The 22,436-nt window shown below is 53.4% G+C and overlaps 1 protein-coding gene across 4 annotated transcripts in view; it reads right to left on the bottom strand.

The window, feature by feature from the left end:
• Positions 1-22,436, bottom strand: part of CMIP (c-Maf inducing protein) — a 266,083-nt gene that overhangs the window by 83,128 nt on the left and 160,519 nt on the right. For 2 of the 4 annotated variants that reach the window (XM_015126693.3, XM_077986955.1), the window contains exons 2-3: positions 21,655-21,780; positions 7,347-7,397 (exon numbers count right to left, since the gene is read on the bottom strand). In XM_015126693.3, coding sequence (XP_014982179.1) covers positions 7,347-7,397; positions 21,655-21,780 — 177 coding nt within the window. Of the gene's footprint in view, positions 1-6,579; positions 6,679-7,346; positions 7,398-18,418; positions 18,706-21,654; positions 21,781-22,436 lie in introns of those variants that run through there. The other 2 variants (XM_077986958.1, XM_077986960.1) reach the window with 2 other exon arrangements.

Here is a 22,436-nt window from a genome sequence, read left to right as displayed (position 1 = left end):
GTGCCACGAGAACAGGTGGGAGCTAGGGTGCTGCTCCCAAGTGCACATCAGGTGTGAGAAGTGTCTGGTGAGCGTGTGTCTGTGTACATGCGTGCAGGTGCAGTTGGGAGCCACACTCCCAGTGGCTAAAGTCCCAGGTTCTGGACTCACTCAGACGTCTGTTCAAATCCCGGGTAAGCCACTGAATAGCTGTGTGACCTTGAGTGAGTGATTTAACCTCAGCCTCAGTTTCCACATCTGTACAATGGGAGAACAGGAGAAACAGGCACCTCCTCAGGGCTGTGAGGATTTGCCAAGCTGAGTAAGTGAGGCACTGGCACACGCCCGGCACAGGAGTAAGTGTCCATCATGACTCGGGGACCAGCTGCAGCCTTGTGCTGAGGCCTTGGGGTGCAACTGGGGGCTTGGCTTGGGCTGGATGAAGACTTGGGGGATGTGAGCTTGGGAAGGGATTTGCAGCCTGGTGGAGAGAGCGCCTGGGGCCACATCTCTAGGACACTAGGAGTGGCTCTTCTCCAGGGAGGCTCCCATGACCAGGAGGTGACTCAGGGGAGGTGGGATCCGGGAGGAAGGTCAGAGCCGGGCGTGACAGCCCCCACTGGTGGCCTGGTCCGGAGCCTCAGGCTTTCCGCTTTCCTAGGGATCCCCCCATCTAGCATGGCCCTCGGTGAGGGGCCAGGGGAGGCATCAGCTCAACGGTCCTGTGTCATTCTGACCTGGTCCCCGGGGGCTTTCCCCTGCACGGGGATGTGGGTGACGGATCCCGCCCCGCTGAGGGCGCAGCAGGTGGGGAGGAGACGACCCAGGCCCTGCCCTCAGCTTCCGGCCAGGTGGGCTTTACCTCTCTGAGCCCCAGGCACTTTGCCTTGGTGCTGGGGACTTTGAGGGTGGTGGTTCCCCAGTGCCAGCTCCCAACACAGAACACGGAACAGACTCATTCCCGAGGCGCCGCAGCCACTCATGAGGTGGAAGCGAGATCGTGACCCTTGCTGGGAGGCATCTGGCTTTGGCACCGTCCTTTATCCCCTTGGACTCTCGGTCCCCTCCGCTATGAGATGGGGGAGGGATGTGGATCCCGCAGAACTGTTTCTGGGCTCAAAGGAGCACAGGGGCACATAGTGCTGGACACAGGGGATGCTCCATGGCCAGGCCCAGGCAGAGATGGTCCTGAGGGCGGGCTTCCCACCCACCCCAGCCCTCACAGGCCATGAGTCAGCCAGGACCACCAGCAGGGGCTGGAAGGGGCTGCCGGGGAGAGGGGCTGAGCCAGCTGCTCCCACCATGTCGGACCCACTCGGAGACACACTGATGATGGCGCATGAGAGGCTCCCACGCGTGGGCTCCTACCAGGATCCCTTCTGCCAGCTGCACAAACAACAGAACCTTCGATCCTCACAAGGCCCAGTAACGAGACGCCAGGATCATCCCCATTCCACAGAGGAGAAAACTGAGGCCCAAATAAACACACTCCAAACCAACACACTCATAGTCTCCCCACAGGCCACACACACACTCACACACACATAAAACAGTCACCCCACATGCCACGTACACACACTCATAAAATAGTCACCTCATATGCCACACACACACATTTATAAAATAGTTACCCCATATGCCACACACACCACACACACACTCACAGTCACCCGCACACACCACACGCACACATACACAAACACACACACACATAAAATAGTCACCCCACAGGCCACACACACACACACACACACACACTCATAAAATAGTCACCCCATATGCCACACACAGTCACTCCCACACACCACACACACAAAAAATAGTCACCCCATAGGCCACAGTCACCCCCACACGCCACACACACACACACAAGCACATAGTCACCCCACATGCCACACATACACACACACTCATAGTCACCCCACACCCCACACACACTCATAAAATAGTCACCTCACACGTCACACACACACACTCATAACACAGTCACCCCACATGCCACACACATGCAGTCACCCACACGTGACACGCACTCATAGTGACCACACATGCCACATACACACACTCGTAGTCACCTCACACGCTACACACACACAACAGTCACCTCACCACACACACTCATAAAATAGTCACCTCACACAACACACAATCACAGTCACTCTTGCTCTCACACACACTCTCACACATTCACTCTTACATTCACACACACACATTCTCACCCGCACACACACCCACTCTCACACTCACACACCCCACATTCTTTTCCACCCTTCTCCACAGAGGAAGGACAGAGGCCTGGGCTTGGATGGGGTGACTGAGGGGCTGTGGCCCCCCTGGGGGGCTGGGAAATCTGCCCAGCAAGAAGAAGACAGCGAGGCCAGGGCAGGCGGCTAGAAAGGATCCAAACCTGGGCTGGGATTTTCCCAGAGCCAAGGGCACTCCTCTGGCCCTGGCAGCCCTGGGACAGGAACATAGGCCAGCTTCTTGTGACACACAGTCTGCTCCTTGAACCTCAGCTCTGGGGCTTGGCCCCTGGGGCTGTTCTGAGTGACCTCGCTTCCCCCAGGGAAAAACCATTTTGGTTTCCAGGACTTGTGTGCCTCGGCCTGAGGAACCCGTCTCAGGAAGCGAGAAGGTGGAGAGGTACCAGGAGCCCAGCTCCCACAGCAGGTGCATCCTGGCCTCTCAGGGCTCCTCTAGGAGACTGCTGTGTGTCTCCTCACAGCCCGGTAGCCTGGACCTGTCACCTGGGCCTGTTCACATGGACAGACTTGTCCCTCACAGCTGTGCATACCTGGGTCTCTCACCTCGAAACCCTGGACACAGAAACAGGCCAATCTTCTCATTGCTTTGTAAACACACACGGTCTCCTCACAGCCTGAACACGCTCTTGGCCTTGCCCCACAAACTGGGCCTTCACGGCCTCGCATACACAGGCCTGTTCCCTCATAGCCTCGTGTGCAGACAGGCCTGTTGCCACAGGGCTTGGCCTCCGAGGGCCAGGGCGGGAGCCAGGAGGTGCATCTGAGTCAGAAATGAAGCCTCATTAACCCAGAATAACTGTTAAATGCTTCCACACCCCTGGGAATTAGCCTCAAGGGCTGAACCACCCAAACCAAACAGGGCTGGCCTCCCCAGGGGCCCTCAGGACTGCAGGCTCTAGCGAATGCTGGGAGGCAGAGCAGCCCTGGGCCGGGAGATCCTGGCCCTCCTCCCGCAGGCTCCAGGCCTCCTCAGATCTCCCAGACCAACACGGCAGAGGCCAGGCCGGGAAGGCTGGGAGGAAGAGCAGAGCTGCTCGGACAAAGAGGCAAGGATGTTCAGGGTCTAATCCCGCTTGCCTTCTTGGTGGCCTTGGAACCTTGTGCGAATGACTTATACTCTCTACACTCAGATTTCCCCATCTGCAAATGTCGATAGGAACAGAACCTATTCAGTGAGAGGAAGTAATTCACAAAACGCAGCATCCAATGCTGAGTAAACTCCTCCAACACGGGGGCTACGACTGCGTGTGAACAGCTCAAAGTTCTGAGCGGAGGCCACAAAAACAGCACTGTTACCCAGATGGAAGAGCGTGAACAAGATGCTGGATATTTTACCCCCGCTCTGCCTTCTTCCACAAAACAATTTGAGGTCGATTCTACAGCAGCAGTTGTCAACCCTGTTTTCATGACTGTCCGCATAAAGAGCTCTAGTGTCTCCCCTATCTGTCCTCCCTTTGAAAGAAATACTCAAGAATACGATTTCGTTGAATAGGGTGGAGCTTTGGAGGGCCACAGACTATTGTAATCATTAAGATTTGTTTAAATCTCAAAGAACCAATTTTGGTCCCGTTAGGGGTGATGTGGCCCCTGTTGGGAATGCCGGTAGAGATGCAAGTCCAACTTGATATAAACTAAGCAATGGGAACACAGTATTTAGGAGGTTGCATTCTTTTTTTTTTTTTTTTAATTGAGACAGAGTCTTGCACTTTCCCCCAGGCTAGAGGTGGCATTCTTTACGTACAGAAGAATGTGTTCTGACTGTGTGTGCACTGCAGCCACAGGAAACAAATGTATACTGGTGTAGGAGAGAAAACGACAAAAACATTTAGAAAGTTAAAAAATTCAAGCTGAGGTGGTGGAATTTCTAAAGGTCCTCAATTTTGATGTTCCACTGATTTTTTTTTTCCAGTTAAAGACAGAGAAAAGAAGAGAAAAGAAACAAGGAAGGAAAAGAAAAGAAAAACCTCAAATAGGTGGTTGTAAATAAAGAGGGGAGAGAGTGGCCATATCAGCAGAAGCAGAGGGGTCAAGTCCTGAGAGGGCTGCGGAGTCCCAGTCTCAGAGAAAGGCACTGTTTGATTAAGGAGGAGGTAGGACAGCCGCCCAGATCTGGACTGAAATCTGCTGGGTAACTACGGGTAAATCACTTGCTCTCTCTGAGCCTTGGTTCTTTTACTTGCTTAACGACAACGAACCAGAAACGACCTGGCCAGTCCTGGCGTCTCATAAGTACTCACTAACGGTATCTGAATTAGGTGAACACGTTCTGGAATCTGTCCACAGAACCAGGGTTCAAATTCAGGTTTCCCAGCTCATTTTGCTAGCTGGCGGTACCTCCAAAACACCTGACGTTTCTTTGCCATTTTAAAAGGAAGGAGAGCATGCCTTCTCAAATATCACCAAAACTGGGTACAAAGAGCCACAGGAATTGAAATCAAGTTAAATATCACTGCCACCTGGTGGCAGCATACCTAAATTATTGGGGGGCAATAGTCCAAGGGGAAAAACTGTTAGCATCTTAAGCATGCTGTAGACACAGCCAAAGCTTACACCCTGAGAATGAAGACCCCTTGATCGCCTGGCTAGTGGGCCGGCACGCAGCCAGGCATCTGCCAGTTCCTTGACATCCTGATTTAGGTTTTCTGAAATTTTTAAAAACTGGTTGATTAAATTTAGCAACCATAAATAAACCGGATGCCACCATAATTGAATGCAAACATCCAGGTCTTCATGAGAGCTGCTAGAAACAGTGATCCCAGTTCTAGACTTGCTCAATCAACTGTGTGAATCCCACATGCAATCCTTAACATTTTGGGGGTGGGGCATGGCAGTCTCACTCTATCACTCAGGTTGGAGTGCAGTGGAGCGATCTCAGCTCACTACAACCTCCATCTCCCAGGCTCAAGTGATCCTCCCACCTCAGCCTCCCAAGTAGCTGGGACCACAAGGGCGCACCACTACGCCCGGCTAATTGTTTGTATTTTTGGTAGAGATGGGGTTTCGCCATGTTGCCCAGGCTGGTCTTGAACTCCTGAGTTTGGCTATCTGCCCGCCTTGGCCTCCCAAAGTGTTAGGATTACAGGCGTGAGCCACCACACCTGGCCAATCCTTGACATTTGAATGTTTCAAGCCCGAGCTTTTAAATCATCTTTCTAGCCAAAGCCTCCTGAAGTCCATTTCTGTGCCCATCATCTTGGTTGCCCCTTGCAGCTATGCAATACTCACAGATTTCACAAATGCTGCCTTCCAGGTGCACGTGGAAGTACTGTTGAAAATGCAGACCAGAGAAAGGCAGAAAACAGAGCCTTGTGCAATACTGCACCTGACAGCCTTCATTGATACTCATCTTGGCCTCCTTTTAAACAAGGCATTTTTCTCCCAACCTGTCAGATAGGCAGTATGTCTCCAAGTACATTCTGCCCTGTCCTGAGCTAAGAGAAAATGCAAGGCTGTCACTTACTGAGGCCCCACAAGCAAAACACCATGGGGAAGGGAAGAGGTGGTACCCCCGTCAGTCACCACCACCGCTCAGTCCTCCCTCTCAACTGCTCTGGCATCTGACTCCCAGATGGTCCCCAGTAGGTGCTGACGAACGCCCTGCCTGTCCTAAGACACACTCGTACCTGGGCACGTAGAGAGAATCAGGTATCAGAGATGTTCTCCCAGTGGAAACGGAGCTCTCAGCAGCATCTGCTGATCACACGAGCCGGTGAGCACCACCTTACCTGCTTGGCTGATGTCTGTGCCTTCCCGCTCCACTACATTCAGAAATCTCCAGCACATACAGGTACTGGAAAGGTCGAGCTGAGCCATGCCTCAGCCCCTTCCTAACGACGGGAGCTTGGACTACAGTCTGAGCCTCACCTTTCCCATATGGAAATGGCAACAATGATAATCATCAACCTTATGCGGTTGTGGTGACGGTGAAATGGACATGATGAGTCTAGCAGAGCTCCTGGCACACAGCAGGAGCTCAAAACACGCTAGTCCTGGCACACAGTAGGAGCTCAGTAAACACTAGTTCTCTTTCCTTTTGCAGCCCCAACTTGGAGACTCAGCTCAGTTTCTGAGACTTGGCCCCACAGCACAAAGCAAGAGGACCAGCCGCTGACATGGGAAAGGAGGGGAGGGGCCCTCTCTGGGACCAGGAAAGTCATTTTCTGGGGTTGTCTTTCTGCCCCCAACCCTGGCAGTTGGGGGAGCCGCTCTGGAGCCATGAGAGGAATCCTGAGTGTTCCCTGGGTCCTCCCAACACGTGATACGGCACCCAGCTCTGCTCGGGGCCAGCTGTTCATCCCCTGCGGCTCCCCAGCTTACTGTGAGGATGACAACTTACGACACACTGGTCATTCCAGCCACACCCTGCTGGTGCTGTGGGGCCCGGGGCCTGTCAAAGCTTGTTCTAAACCAGAAGATCAGAAGACAAGGAAAGACAGGGAGGCAGGGCAGGAATGAGAAGCTGACTGTACATGCTTCACGCCCTGGTCCTGACGTCAGGGTTTCTATCGCCTGAGCCATGGGGCAGAACTCGGGCTCCCCCTCGGGTGGCTGGGGGACCCTTCTTAGGAGATCCGCCCCTGGGTCTCCAAGATGAATTTCCCTTTACATGCCAGAAAGCTCTGAACCATCCTATGCAGAGCTAGAATCAGAAAATTAGGCCAGAGAATCTGACAACTGAAAAGCAGTGAAGACTACAGAAATAGGGCTCGGGAGTTTGAATCTCTGTTAAGTTTACACTTGGCACGGCCTTTGGAAGTTACTTTCAACTAAGCATCTTGAACCCTGAAGTCCAGCCTCCCCGGCTGGACTCCCCTCAGGGTCACCCTCACTCTGAGAGCAAGAAGTTCTATGATCCTTTTGAAGCAGGAAAACAGCTATAGGGCTTGAGAACACCAGGGCGAGAAGGCCATTTCAGCACTGCAGGGGATGGGAACAGCAGAGGACGAAGAGCCAGGGGCTCTTAGACAGGGGAGCAAAGTTCCTCAGCTGAGCCATCTGGAAGGCATGAGTTCTCCACTTTCATGCCTCTGGGTGACAGATTGCCTTTAAGCCATCACACCGCTGCCTGAGTCACTTTAAACAAGCAACTGAGTCAGGACTTACCTTCCACTGCAGGGAATGGAACCACTGGTCTCGCAGGTAGCTGTTGGCAGCCTGTAACGACAAGAACAGGACAGCAATGTCCGGTCATCAGCTTGCGGCATCTCAGGGCATTTCAAGGCCAGCCATGTGAGCCCCCCAGGCTGCTCTGTGGACAGTGTCTGCCCTGTGACCCTAACGAGTCCGCTGAAAGATATGCTAAGCTGAGCTGTTGTGTGCAAAACCAAAACAGAAGGACCGGCCAGGGAGGATTTCCTCAAAACAAGACATCACTAGCACCATGTGCTTCCTTTGCTGGATATGAGTGACTTCAGACACTGCTGACTCGAGAGCTTTAACTGCGCACACAGCCGGACTTAGGGACACGGGAGGGGCTGGAATGAACTGGTTAGAGGCCCGAAGTGAGGATGGTGGGGGCTGGCTGGAGGCCTGTGCATGAGGACTGTTCTAGGAACTTGGCTTTTGTTATCCACATAGTCTATCCTTGGTCCTCACAGCAACCCTATGAGGTGGCACCTACCATTATGCCCATGTCACAGAGGGAAAAATTGAGACCCCAAGATCTCACAATGAAGTGCATTCAAACCCAGGGCAGCCTGGCTTCCAAGTCTGTGCATTTAACCATGACCTTCTCCTGCCAATGGCAGAAGGTCATAGTAGACGGCGTCCAGCAGACCTAGGCTAAACATGACAGTGGGGGAAAGAAAATCTTCTCTGATCTACCCTACAGTAGTTCTGAGTCTTTGGATATCTCAGCCTCTATTTTCCCATCTGTAAAATGGGGACAGTAACCCTGATTTTGCAGGGATGTTGTAAGGACCAGAAATTATTCTTGTAGAACATCTAGAACCATGCTTGGCATATGGCAGGTGGTCAAAAAATGCACCCATTGTTATTATTATTGTTATCATTATCATTGCCATCATCAAGTCCTTTCCAACAAAATGCAGCCCAAGGCATCCCTCCCAGCCCTCATGAGTATCACTGCGGCTCTCACCTCCTTTCTCGATCTGCTAATAGAACAGTAAAGCTATGGTGTTTCATGGACACCAGACACAGCTCTGAGTCCTAGGTGTGGACTGGCTCATTCAGTCCTTACAAGACAGCCCTGTGAAGTCGGTACTGTCAACATCTCATGGTACAAATGAGGAAACTGAGACTTCGGAAGTTAAAAACTTTCCTGAGGGTTCACAGACATGTGGTGCGGGGCCAGGAACTGAACCGAGGTGGTCTGACTCCTGCTGTAAACCACAACACCGGGCCATTCTGAGTTCCCCATTGGCTACCCCTCCACTCCACACAGGGCCAAAATGCAGTGTGCGTTCCCCACCAGAATCCACAGCCCTCTCTCCAAAGTGGCCCTGCCTCTGACAGTTCAGGGGTCTGATGAAGGCTGGAGCCTCTCTTCAAGCACGAAAGTCCACCTTCTGCCTTGATGCACACAGACACACCACACAAACTCAAGCGTGTAGCCCCTTTGGTTCACCCTCGTTTGAGGAGATCCAGGTCACGCTACAGGTGACCACCTCTCGCTCCCCAAGTCATCTACGAAACATCAGCTGCTCTCCCAGGTCAGGGTCTGGAGCAATCTCTGGCCTTGGATAAATGATCCATTCCAGCAGCAAGTGTGGTGAGGAATCAGGCTCTCGTGGGTGAGTTCAGAGACTCAGGGTTTTGAATCCTGGACTAGACGAATCCACACCAGCCACCCCAAGGCTGGTGGAGCTTGAGTCTGCCCAAGTGCCAAGTAGACAGAAGGCAAGCCCTCCATGTGACACAGGAACTCCTACAAGGGCTGAGCCTCTTACAGGTGCAGGTTCAAGTCCCGGCTCTGCCATGTGTAGTGATGTGACCTGGAGCAAGTTGACTGATGACCCAAGCCTGTGCCCCCTGCCTGAAGCTGCGGAGGCCGAAGAGGAAAAACAGCCCCCTGGAGAGACTGTTGCTGAGCTCCTTCCCATCAGCACTGCCCAAGCTCTACTGGTCTTGTGACAATTCCTATTCATTAGGATGACAAAATACACCCCTGCTCGGGGAGAGCCGTGCGAAGATCCCAAACAATGAACTAATCCATGAAAAGTGCTTCCTCAGCACGGTGCCTGGCACGTGCAAACACTCCACAAACAGGGGCCAGCAGTGTCAGCAGCCATGGCCAGGGCCGTGCTGATAAATGCTTAACATCAGGCTCTCTGGAACAAAAAGCCCTGATCCCAGCGTGTGCGGATTTCCGTGTTGTGAACAATCCCATCTTGGCCAATTCCACACCTTCAAGAGGATGCCCCTGGGCCACAGCTGGGGAGAGACATGCATGATTGGCTCTGGTGGGCAGGTGCAAGCCGGAATGAGCTGGCTCCAGGGCATGCCTGGTCTATATCCATTCCTGTGCTTCTTCACACACCATGGGTGCCAGAGAGAGAAGGAGGTGGTAAGGAAAATAAGCCCCCCTAAACATGTTCCATCCTAAATCCCTGTGATTAAGTTATCCTATGTGGCAAAGGGACTCTAGACGTGAACAAGTTCAAGGTTTTGAGATGGGGAGATTATCCTGGATGATCTAGGTGGCCAATGAAATCACAAGGGTCCTCACAGGAGGGTCAGAGTCAGACTAAAGCAGACGTCAGAGTGATGTGGCCATGAGCCAAGGAAAGCGGGCAGCCTTTAGAAGCTGGAAACGAATTCTCCCTGAGAGCCTCCAGAAGGAACATGGTCCTGACACTTTGGTTTTAGCCCCATGGGACCTGTGTTGGACTTCAGACCTCCAGAACCATAAGAGACTAAATCTGTGTTCTTTTAACCACAAAGTTAGGGGTAACCAGTCATAGCAGCAATAGTAAATAAAACCAGGAGGTACAACCAGGTTGGTATAACGCTGATGTGAGTTGTTCCACTGGCTCTGAGGGTCCACAGTGGACCCAGGCAGTGCCTGTAAGCTGCCACTGGCTGAACGGAATAGCCAAGCAAAGACAAAAAGAAGGAGGTGGAGGACACCCACACCCCTCCCTCTTCCGTGTCCACTGGCCCCGCCACAGTGCCCTGCATATATGTCTGACCCTAAGAGGGCAGGGGCCACGGATGCTCTACCCACCGCTGTATCCCAGGGCCTGGAGCACCAGGAGACCAACAGGTGTTTTCTGAAGGAACAAAGGAATGAATGGACTAGGAGTTCCTTGACGGCAGGGTCTTATTTCTGAATGCACAGCCAGATGAGCAGTGCCTAGCTGGGCCAGGGTTGGTTACAATGGAATGAATCAACACAGAAACAAAGGAAGAAACAGGAAAGCAACCCAGCTGTCACAGGTGGTAGAGCGACCAGAGGAGACTCCCTTCCCCAGCATCTGTGGCGAAACCCAACATAGACCGTCCTCCACGATGGCTAGACCAGCCCTTCCCATCTGGGGCCTCCCCAGCTGGTAAGTCTTAGGGCGCCTTCCAACCCTCCTCAGCAGTGTGTGAGTCAGTCCTCTGGCTGGCCAGGCAGAGGTTCTTGCCCAGGACTCTGGATCTTGGGCAAGTGCTATAGAGATGGGGCAGGGACAATTCACCTGGGAGGAGCTGGGTCCTGCCCTGCATCTTCCTGCACCGGTGGTGATGGGACTACCACCTGCATGCCCCTGACCCCACCTCCGGGCCATTCTCCAGGCTGCCATCATCCTTCTAGTACATTCCTTTCCTGCTTGGAATGGCCAGATCCCATTTCGGCTGCTGGCACATGAGAGCCCTGAGGGACCCGCAGGGCCTACTGGCTCTTGGCATCTTCTTCCTTCTCAAAGTGGACGTTCTGATGTGTTTGCCCCATAGGCGTTTTTTTTTGAGACAGAGTCTCGCTCTGTCGCCCAGGCTGGAATGCAGTGGCCAGATCTTGGCTTACTGCAAGCTCCGCCTCCCGGGTTCACGCCATTCTCCTGCCTCAGCCTCCCAAGTAGCTGGGACTACAGGCGCCGCCATCACGCCCGGCTAGTTTTTTTTTTTTTTTTGTATTTTTAGTAGAGACGGGGTTTCACCGTGTTAGCCAGGATGGTCTCGATCTCCTGACCTCATGATCCGCCTGCCTCGGCCTCCCAAAGTGTTGGGATTACAGGCGTGAGCCACCGCGCCCGGCGCCCCATAGGCGTTTTTACAGAAGGAACCAGCATTTCTACAACTGTGGCTTCTCCTGGTCACACCGTCGGGGCTCCTGGCATCTCCTCTGCCCTGAGCTCACATCCAGGTGGTTCTGGCCCTGCCAGACTGGGTCCAGCCCACTGCTTAGCCGTTGGCAGGGATGGCTGCCAGATCTCCTCTCCTGGTCCCTGGCTGCCAGGCCTGGCCACACCCTCTGTGAGCTGAGCTGCATGAGCCTCCAGTCTTGGCTGGGTCCTCGGTAGCCTGCCTCTCACAGCAGCACTCGATGTCTAAAGGCGTGGGAGGGATTTCTTCAGAGCCACTGACCACAGACGCTGCTACACATCAGTCTCTTCTCAGCCCCATCCTTCCAGGCAGAGCCATCTGGGTTTCCAAGCCTTTCCTCCCATGGGAGGGTGTGACCCCCTTCCCCAGCCACACTTGGCTTTCTGGCCACTTCCGTTCCCTCTGGGATCCTCTCAACTCTTGGAGGTCGGTGTGGCATTCCAGGAAGAAGGCAGGTTTCAGTTCATCAGCAGTTTGCAGACCCCAGCTAAACAGGTATGTGACACAGGCTGGCGAACTATGTGCGATGACGCATGTCACTACCAACCACAGACCACGTGTGCTTACTCGGTACCAGACACCACGAGAAATGCTCACACACACCTCCTCTCCTCCTCAATACACCCATCTTACAAAAGAGGAAGCCGAGGCTCGGAGCAGGCAGTGGGGTGCCTCTGCACACTCCGGCGACTGTCCCTGCCCTCCCCACACCTCGGCCAGGACCCCATCCCTCCTCCGCATTCCTGAAGCTTCTGGCGGCCGCTTCTTCAAGCCCTCGGCCCACACCCTGAGGCCGGCTGGGTATTTATGTCCCACCCACAGGACTGGGAGAGGAGGCAGGATCCACGTAGGATTAACTGCGACTGCTCCAGTGAGCCTGGTGTTAAAAAAAAAAAAAAAAAAACAGCTGAATGAATTAATGACATGTAAGGCAAGGCATGGAGATGCCGGGCTGAGGACAGTCTCAATGCGGAACTCTCCTGCGCCTCCTTCCAGGGAGGCAGAGACGGCCAAGATCTCCCACCCACCATGCCCGGCTCCTTCTGCCCCAGTGCGACGAGAAGGAAAGCTGGCCACGGTCCCCTCCCCACCCCCGTTCGGGCTGGCTGCACTTTAGAAGAAGGCAGAGGCTTCAGCCATGTTTGTCCACTGTAACAATGAGCATCTCTCCATCAGAAGTCAAAGGGAGTTTAAAGACCACCTCGTCCAGGGGTTCTCAGTCTTTGGGGGTTTATAGATCCCTTTAAGAACCTAAAACAAGCTATGGACTCACACCCATGTAATGTCAACACGTATGCAGACATACTACACACACACACAGACACACACACCACACACATACACACCATAGTTACACATGCACACACCACACACAAAAAGACACATACATCACACAGAGACACAGACACACACCACACACACACAGACACATACACCACACACAGACACCACATAAAGACACACCACACACACACACCACACACAAAAAGACACATACACCACACACACAGACACACACACCACACACATACACACCATAGTTACACATGCACACACCACACACAAAAAGACACATACACCACACACACACACCATACACACAAAGACACATACACCACACACACAGACACACACATACCACATAAAGACACATATACCATACACACACACAACCAACCACATAAAGACACATACACCATACACACACACCACATAGACACATAACACCCCACACACACACCACATAAAGACACATAACACCCCCCTACACACAACCAACCACATAAAGACACATACACCCTACACACAGACACACACACACACCACATAAAGACACATACACCACACACACACAACCAACCACATAAAGACACACCCCACACATAGACACACACACCACATAAAGACACATACACCACACACACACCATACACACACACACACCATACAGTTACACATGCACACACACCACAGAGCCACATACCACGTAGACACATACACCACACAGATCACACAGACACATACACCACACACACCACATACACAGACACACCACACACACACCATACACACACAAATACAGTTACACATGCACACACACCACACAGCCACATACCACGTAGACACATATACCACACAGATCACACAGACACATACACCACACACACACCACATACACACCACATACACAGACACACCACACAGACACACCAGTTACACATGCACACACACCACCCATACACATACCACAGACACATACACCACATACACACACATCACACAGACACACACACACACCACAGACACATAGCATACACACCTCATACACACAGACACACACCTCAGACAGATACACATGCATGTACACCATATACACACAGACACACATCACATACATACACCACACACACCAGTCACATATCACACAGACACACCACACACACATGCACACACCACACACAGAGATACACACTATACACACCGCACACAGACACAGGACACACATGCACACACCACACACACATATGCACACACAGATACATGTGCATACACACCATATACACAAAGAGACACATACCACATATAGACACACACGCCAGGCACACACATGCACACACACCACACACACCAGACATATCCACCATAGACACACACACAGATAAACACTCAGAGACAGATGTGTACACGCACACATGCAGACACACTACACACACAGACACACATACCCCACAAAGACACACACATAAACCATACGGACACACATACACACACACCACACAGTCCCACCCGTAGGACTGTGCAGACAGTTTTGGAATCTACCATGGACCACACGTTAAGGACCCAGATCTAACCCAGCCTTTCCTCCGCTGCCACTTTTCCACTGGGGAAAGCAACGCAGACACCACACACACACCCAGACTTGCTGGGGTCGTCATTTGTGTCATTTCCAGCTCTCTTCCCTCCGGGCTCCTGGCAAGCACACAGGCCAACGCCAACGAGCTGATGTCATGCCGAAGTGACCCGTGGCCCGTGCATGGAAGCCCCTGAGAACCCATGCAGCGCCGGGCACACTCCCTTCCCCCACTGGCCCACGGTGGACACACAGCACAAGTGAGAAACAACGCCTTGCCGTTTCTAGCGACCTAGAATGCGTGGCCACTTGTGACTGTGGCAGCCTGCCCTGCTCTCAAGACTGGCTTCCATGCAGCGTGCACTCCCACCAGGAACATTCATTCTGCTGTCAACCCCTTCTCTCCGCTGCCCGCTGCCCGCTGCACTCCTACTTACCCTTCAGGTCCCTGCTGAAATGCCACTTCTCCACAATGACTGTCTTGATGGTGTCTTCCTCTTCCCCTCCCCCACAAAACCGGGCCAGAATGCCCTGCCTAACGCATCACACTGTCCTGGAATCGCCTGTCTAGTTGTGCTGCTTCTGCAGGCTATGGGCTCTGGGAGGTCAGGAACCATGTCTGACTTATGCAGCACTGCGTCCATGAAACCCGGAGAAACATTTGTTGAATGAAAGACTGGCTGAAGTGTTGAATGAATGAATGAATGAATGAATGAATGAATTGGATGGATGGAGACATGGATGGATGGAAAAACAGATAAGACAGATAGACAGTCTGATGGATAAACGGATGGGTGAGTGGATAGATGGATGGATGAATGGGGTATTCATATACTCATTCTGCTCAGTGAAGAAAGTTCACACGCAACAGACCTTCAAAAGAACCCTTCAGCTCTGATTCCCTCTCTTCCCTAAACCGCACTTGCCTAAGACTCTAAAAATGATCATGGCAGTGTTTTCTTAAACACCTACTATATACCAGGCACAGTGCTAATTACATGTAATATCTATGAGCCTCACAATATCCAAGGAGATAAATATTAGGGTATGGTTCACAGAGAAAGAAAATGAGGCCCAGAGAGGTTCTTCCTGTTGTCTAGGGTTCCACAGCTAGAATGTGGTAAAACTTAGGGTTCCAGGGCTGGTTAGAGCCTAGGGTTCGACAGCCAGTTAGAGTCTAAGGTTCTAGAGGTAGTGGCCAGGAGAGCTGGGCAGGAACTCAGTTCTGTCTGACGCTAAAGTCTTCCCTCCTTACGATCCAGCCCTGGAACATGAAGCAATGCATCTGAGCTCCTCTGGATTCTCAGGACTTGGGATGGGACATCCGTGAGCATTATTTCTCCATGGTAGCTGCCCTACTGATGGAACAGGAGGAGGAAGGATGTGGCACGCAGGAGACCTCACCTTGAAACTAAGGGAAGGACCGGAACTTGCCTCTAGGAGAGCAGGCGGAGGCTGATGGAGCCACAGAGGCTGGGACAAGGCTGGACTGTAAACTGCTCGTTCCTTCGGCTTGTCTACTTTTGAGGAAGGATACAGGCTGCTAGGCAATGTCTTGAATCCCAGCACAGGCATCTCTAAGGGGCTTCCAAGCAAAGGGAAAGTTGACCAGGCTGCTTTCCAGCCGGGGGAGGACGCACGCTTCTGTTCAGAGTCCCCACACTGTCCTGCTGGTGGCTGAGCCGAGAGAACCCAGCCCAGGGGGAACATAAGGCACGGCTGGAACCCCAAGGGTCACTCTGAGGAGAATCCATTCAGACCCGGGAGAGGTCCCCAAGCCTGACCCTGAGGGTCACTCAGAGGAGAATCCATTCAGATATGGGAGAGGTCCCCAGCCAGACCCCAAGTTCCCTGGAAGCCGGTGCAGCCGGTTCCGACTTCTGGTGTTAAATCTTTGGAATGCTGAAAAGGCCTGGTTCCAGGCAAACGCTGCCCAGTTTCCTCTCCCAAACCTGCCAAGTTCTTTCTCATTGTTGTATTGTCTCGAGAGGTGAGAAAAACAGCCCAGGGTGCGCTGTGAGCGACCTTTTCCAAGCTCCCTTCCCCGGCCCAGTTTCTTAGGGAAAAGCAGCTTCCTTTCTTACTGGAAGGTAGAGAGTGAGACCTTTCTGGTGCTTTCCAGACCGGAAAAGTCCTGCTCGCTACCTTCCAGTAAGAAAGGAACCCACCCTGTCCCTGCCCTGCTGCCAATGTTTGGGGTAAACAGTTGCCCTGCCTCCTGCAGGACTTTCCAGAACATTGGTGGAGAAGAGCGGAATCCCGGAACCCATCCCAGAAAGAGGCAGACCCTCTCGGGAGGAGGGTCTCCCCGCTCTTACCTTGCCTGAAGCCTTGTTTGTGGAGCAGTGGCTCTGTCTGATTTTTGCTGATGGGCAGAAACTCAATTTTTAGGCAGAATCCCCCAAAAGACGATCTGCACCGTGTTGCTCTTTCATGCCCACTACCCCATCCCAGGGGCCAGTGAGGAGCACCCCAGGACGGTTTCATGACACTGTCTACGTACTTACGTACTTACATGGTTGGCCTCCCCACAATGAAATGCTAGCAGAAAGGGCATTAATGGAGGAAACAGGATAAATAGGTCCTTTCTGCAAGCAGGGATTCTAGTAACATGGCATTAAGGGAGCTCATGCTGAAAAACACAAAGCATCCAAAACACACCAATGGGACCCATGCTGGAAGGCTGGGCGCCCCTGTCTGGCAACTCAACTTGCTGGTAGATTGCTCAGTCTCTGAGCTGGGGATGAGGGCCTGAATGCCCTCTCTGCCTTCCTTGAAGGATCAGGTCAGCTCCCTGAGGTCTGCAAGAGGCACTGATTCAAATTCTAACAAAGCAAGAGTTTTACAAGGAGCTCCTCAGAAGACAGAGAGAGAGGAGGAGGAGGAAAAGAGAGAAGAGGGGAGAGACACACAGAGAGGACTGGGAGACAGGCTCGGAGGTAGTGAGAGTCCTGGAGGAAGGACCTGCAAGAGAAGCCCAGAGTGAAGCACGGCAAGAACTAAAGAGAGAGAAAGAGGAGAGGCAGGAGGGGATGGAAGGGGAAGGAGGGGAGAGAGATGGAGACAGAGGAAAACAGACACGCACAGATGCAAAGAACCTGAAAGAGACAGAGGCGGAGAGAGATCAGGCACGCTGGGGTAGGGAAGGGGCACTGGTCCTCTTCGGGCCCTGCCATTCCCCTAGTCTGTAGAGAATGGCTGTGCTGTAATGCAGCAGGGTGCAGACTGTGTGACAGCACAGCCAGACTGCAGGACCGAAGAGCCCCCTGTGATCCGAGGCGATCTTCCCCAGGTGCCTGCAGCATGAGGTCAAAATGAAAAGGCCTTGAGGCCAGCACTGCTCCACAGAACTTCGTGTATCAATGGAAATGTTCTCTATCTGCGCTGTCCAACACAGCAGCTTTAGCCATGTGTGGCCCCCGGGCCCTGGAGGTGTAGCTAGGGGGCTGAGGAACTGTGTTATTAATTTGATTGAGTAAATTAAACCCATATGCGAGCTGCCATGCGTGGCTGGTGGCGGCTGTGTCGGGTGGCACCGTTTAAGGCATTTCCACTTCTCTGCTGACTAGGAACAGGTGATGCTGTTCGGATGGGCCGTGGCCCAAGAGGGCACCTGGCTGTTTCTTGGTCCCCTCTCCCACGCTGGAGCAGGGAAGATCTGTCCCCAGGGCCAAAGGGGTTGTTCTCTGTGGCACCACGGCTCTGGGTTCTAATACAGTGTGTTGTATGTGAATCAAGACAAAGTAAAGGCTCTCAAAGCAGAGGGTCCTGCCACCTGTCACAAAAGGCACGGGAATACAACCAGGACTGAAGAAAGCCCTGGGCACCACACCGGGGGCCAAGTGCACTCTGCCCCAGCCTCCCTAGAACCACACAGACTCACTAGTCCTGTTTATAGAATGAGCCAGCTATACACCACCCATGCATCACGGTGGGCAGAGTGTGGGGGTGAGGACGAGAGGGAAGCAAGGGAGAAGCCGATCCAGGCCTACCTCTCCTGATGGAAATGGCAGCCAGTGAGAGAACCACAACCGCCAGGGGCAGGGGCTGCACCCACCTGGGTTCCCCTTGGGGGAAGGGTTGGGAGGCCGAGTCTGCTGCTCCCGCCCTAGCTCGGAATCCAGCTCTGGATCTGAGGAGCTGCAAGCCGCCGCCTCCTCCTCCTTTTCCTCTGCTTCCTCCTCTCCTGCTCCTGCCTCCGACTGCGCTGTCCACGGGAGCCGCGGGCAGTGAGTAAGTGGGATGCTGGAGCAGCCAGAGGCTCCCGCCCGCTCGGCTCCTCAGCGCCACAGGGCCAGCTCTGTCCTGAAGCCCTGCCGGACGCGGGGCCAGGCGAGTCATCACAGCTGGGCCCGCCGCCACGGCCAGGTTAAAGGGACATTCCAGGCACTGCCTCTCTGCTTTTCAGCCTCACTGCCCCTCCATCCATGGGACGAGTGATGCTCTGGTCTCCCTTGGGGGCCAGGGCTGCCCCTCCAGCCCCAGAAGGAATGAGGCCCCTTTGCTGGTGGAGGAGGAAGGCGAAGGCTCAGGGCCTCCTCTCCTCCGACTGGACTGTTTCAAGGGGCTCCCTCCTGCCTCTCTGTCACATACACATCTAGGCCCCTCTGCCCTGCCACCATACTGATTCCTCTAGTGTCCCTCTACTCCTTCAGAGCTTTCAGTGGCTCCCTACTGCCTTTGGAAAAGAGTCTGAGGCTTCCTCACTCAGCTGGCAAGGCCTGGGTGATCCGGCCATCGCCCAACAGATCTAGACACATCCGCAGCCCAAACTCCATCTCCCCATCTCCTCCAGCTACAGCAAGTACCCAGGTTGCCCACATTCATGCTTTGCACACACATCCCCTCTGCCTGGAGTGTGGGCCCCCCACCCCACCATCCTGGCACACTCCTACTCATCCCTCTACACCCAGTTCTAATGTTGCCGGTCTGGGGAGCCTGCTTTGGCCCCCCAGGCCAAATGAGTTTCTCCTTCCTCTGGGCTCCCAGTCCTCTGGGGTTGCCTCTGTCTTAGCCATTATATCAGTAATCATTTGTTTATGGTCCTGTCTCCCCAGTGGCTGAGGGGCTCTTCACACATGGGGCCTACTCCAGCAAAGGAGAGAGGCTGCCTCAAAGCTCTGTGATGGCAGGAAAGTCACTAGGGTGGGATATTCTCCGGCATCCCTACCTCTCTGTTGGCCACGGAACCCTGTGACTGCCCACCCCATCTCCCACCCCGGAACCCTGTGACTGCCCGCCCCATCTCCCACCCCGGAACCCTGTGACTGCCCGCCCCATCTCCCACCCCGGAACCCTGTGACTGCCCGCCCCATCTCCCACCCCGGAACCCTGTGACTGCCCGCCCCATCTCCCACCCCGGAACCCTGTGACTGCCCGCCCCATCTCCCACCCCGGAACCCTGTGACTGCCCGCCCCATCTCCCACCCCGGAACCCTGTGACTGCCCGCCCCATCTCCCACCCCGGAACCCTGTGACTGCCCGCCCCATCTCCCACCCCGGAACCCTGTGACTGCCCGCCCCATCTCCCACCCCGGAACCCTGTGACTGCCCGCCCCATCTCCCACCCCGGAACCCTGTGACTGCCTGCCCCATCTCCCACCCCGAGGGGGTTGGCACTGACCACCCCCTTCATGGACTCTGTGATGTAGCCATCGGATGGGCAAGAAGGAGTGAGTGAAGAGGCAAAGGAACTGGCAGGAGAAGTGTCTGGCAGGAGGATGACATTGACCTCTATCATAAAGACAAGAGGAGAGAAAGAAAGGAGAGGAAGGCTTTGCTGGCTGCGGTGGGAAGGCAGGGGAGGGACAGTGTGGGGGTGTGGGGACAGGGTTAAAAGAAAAGCGTAGAGGGCAGAGTGTGAGAGATTCACTAAGAAGAAAGCAGACTGGGGCAGACGTGGTTTCCGGAGTCCTCTGAGAGATGACAGTAAGAAACAGGACTTTTCTAACAATGCTAAGTTGTGATGGTCCGCCACTGAGCTCAGCATTCCTTGGAGCCCAAACTGGGTGACTCTTAGCCCAATCCTGTTACACAATCCAGTGGCCGCTAGATTGAAAATTGGTTTTTAGAGAGCATCTCTTTGGGCTAAGAGAAGATTTCCCTGGAGAAACAGGGTAGGAATAAAAAGATCCCAAAAGAGAAATGGAGGCAGATCTTCTTCCCACTGATAAGAGGGTAAATTTTCTCTACATGAGGGGTTTCGGACTCGGGGTTCCTCCTGGAAATTGGGCTGGCTCCCCGACGTGACGTAACCTGTCTTATGGATGTGTGATCGTGGTCGTGGTTTTTTGTCGGTCACTTCTCCACTCTTGGTGGACCCACCTCACCGCCTCTGTGTGGACCTGGTGGGGCTACCAATCCAAGACCTGGGCCTTGCCTGAGGTCAAGAGTGGGTGGGTAATCCGGGGAAGTGCCTTCCTGGGGGCTGAGTGGGAACACAGCAGAGTCGATCGGATCTTCCATGAGATTTTGTAAAAGGTACTGGAAACACAAAGGGCGCTCACTCATAAGGACTCTAACCTCCAAGGATGTGGCTTTGGGCTGCAGGTAGGTCCTCTTTCCTACCACATGGTGAGATTCTGCCAGTGAAGCCAATACACAGCAGCACAGCCAGGAGACGGAGAGAGAGACGCCCACTATTAATGATGTCATCTGACCCCTGGATCCAGCAATGCCTGAATTCCTCTCTAAGACTTCCCAGTTATTTTAATAGTTAACAGCTATTTTAATAGTTAACAGCATTAAACTCTCTTTTTGTCTCACTAGTTGGAATAATGTTCGTGTCATTTCCAACCAAACATCCTGACCAGTACATACAGAATGCACTTTTTTTCCTGAAAAGACAAGTTATAATTCTATCAGTCTCAAAAGACTTAGATCAACCAGATGTCAGAAACCCCCTCACTCAAAGTAAAGCAAAAAGTTAGTATCTACTGCTCATCTGCTTTTCACAGCCTTCTTGGGCCTAATAACGCACCTGTATGCCTCAGTTTCCTCATCTGTAAAATGGAGATAAAACTTATTTATCAGGTTTATTAAGGGAACTAAATGAGTAACCTGAAAAGTTCCTAGACTGCAGCAGGTGTGCAGGAGGAGCTCAGACCATGCACAGTCCTCTTCCTTTACTCCAGTCAGACCCGGTTTATAGCTTTCTTATACTTGGGGAATAACACCACCCAAAGTTAAACCTTTCCTCTTGATAGTTGGCTGGCTCCCTCCAAGGGAAATGAGGGGGGCGAGTGCATGAAGATGAGGGAGAAGAAACTGCTTGTTCATGTTTATTTCTCCTACCTGCAGTAAGACAGTTCCCCCAGGAATCGTGAGCTGTAAACAGTACTTCGGGGCATTCTCCCAGGACAGCAGCTGAACGTCTTCAATCGCGCTGTAGGAGACTGAGTTTTCCATGTACCCAGTTGGCTGCAGCAAAAAAAAAAAAGGAAAAGAAGAGACATGCATTGGTTACAGGATCAGGCATGACGTCCGCATCTCGGATGGTTCCTGGAAACATTGCCCCTGTAGCGACAGGCAAATGGAGCTGGCGCAGGAGCTCGGCACCTCTGGCGACCAAAGGAAGCCTCCCTGTCTCGGCTGGCCATATCCAGCTGCAAGGGGGTTCACTGTAAAACTCCACCCACACGTTTGGAGGTGCAGAGTTAGGAACAGAGTGGGAACAGCTGGAGGGCAAGGACTGAGGGACTGCTGCTCTTGGTATCCATGGGGCCAGCACAGGGCGTGGCCAGAAGCCCACCATCCCTCACCAGCAACGAGCCACCACCTTCTCCTGCCCAGAAAGCACCCATCTCCCTTCCTCCTCTCCCCAAGGATATGTATCCTCCACTCGGCCTCCAGAGCCACATTCCAAGACGGCAAACTCCATATCCCCACCCCGCTGCTCAACATTCTTCAGTGGCTCCCAATGGCCCAGCCACAAAATCCACACTCCCATCCACAATCGACAGACCCAGTGGGGTCTGCTCTCCCTGTGCCCCCAGCCCCGCCCCTAGGCGGCATCTCTATTCTGTGTCATTATCTGTTGGATGTCTGCCTCCTGGCCAGGCTGCGAGCTCCATGAA

Source organism: Macaca mulatta, chromosome 20, assembly GCF_049350105.2.
Source record: "Macaca mulatta isolate MMU2019108-1 chromosome 20, T2T-MMU8v2.0, whole genome shotgun sequence".
Classification (NCBI taxonomy): Eukaryota; Metazoa; Chordata; class Mammalia; order Primates; family Cercopithecidae; genus Macaca; species Macaca mulatta.
This window is presented reverse-complemented; position numbering and strand designations above follow the sequence as displayed.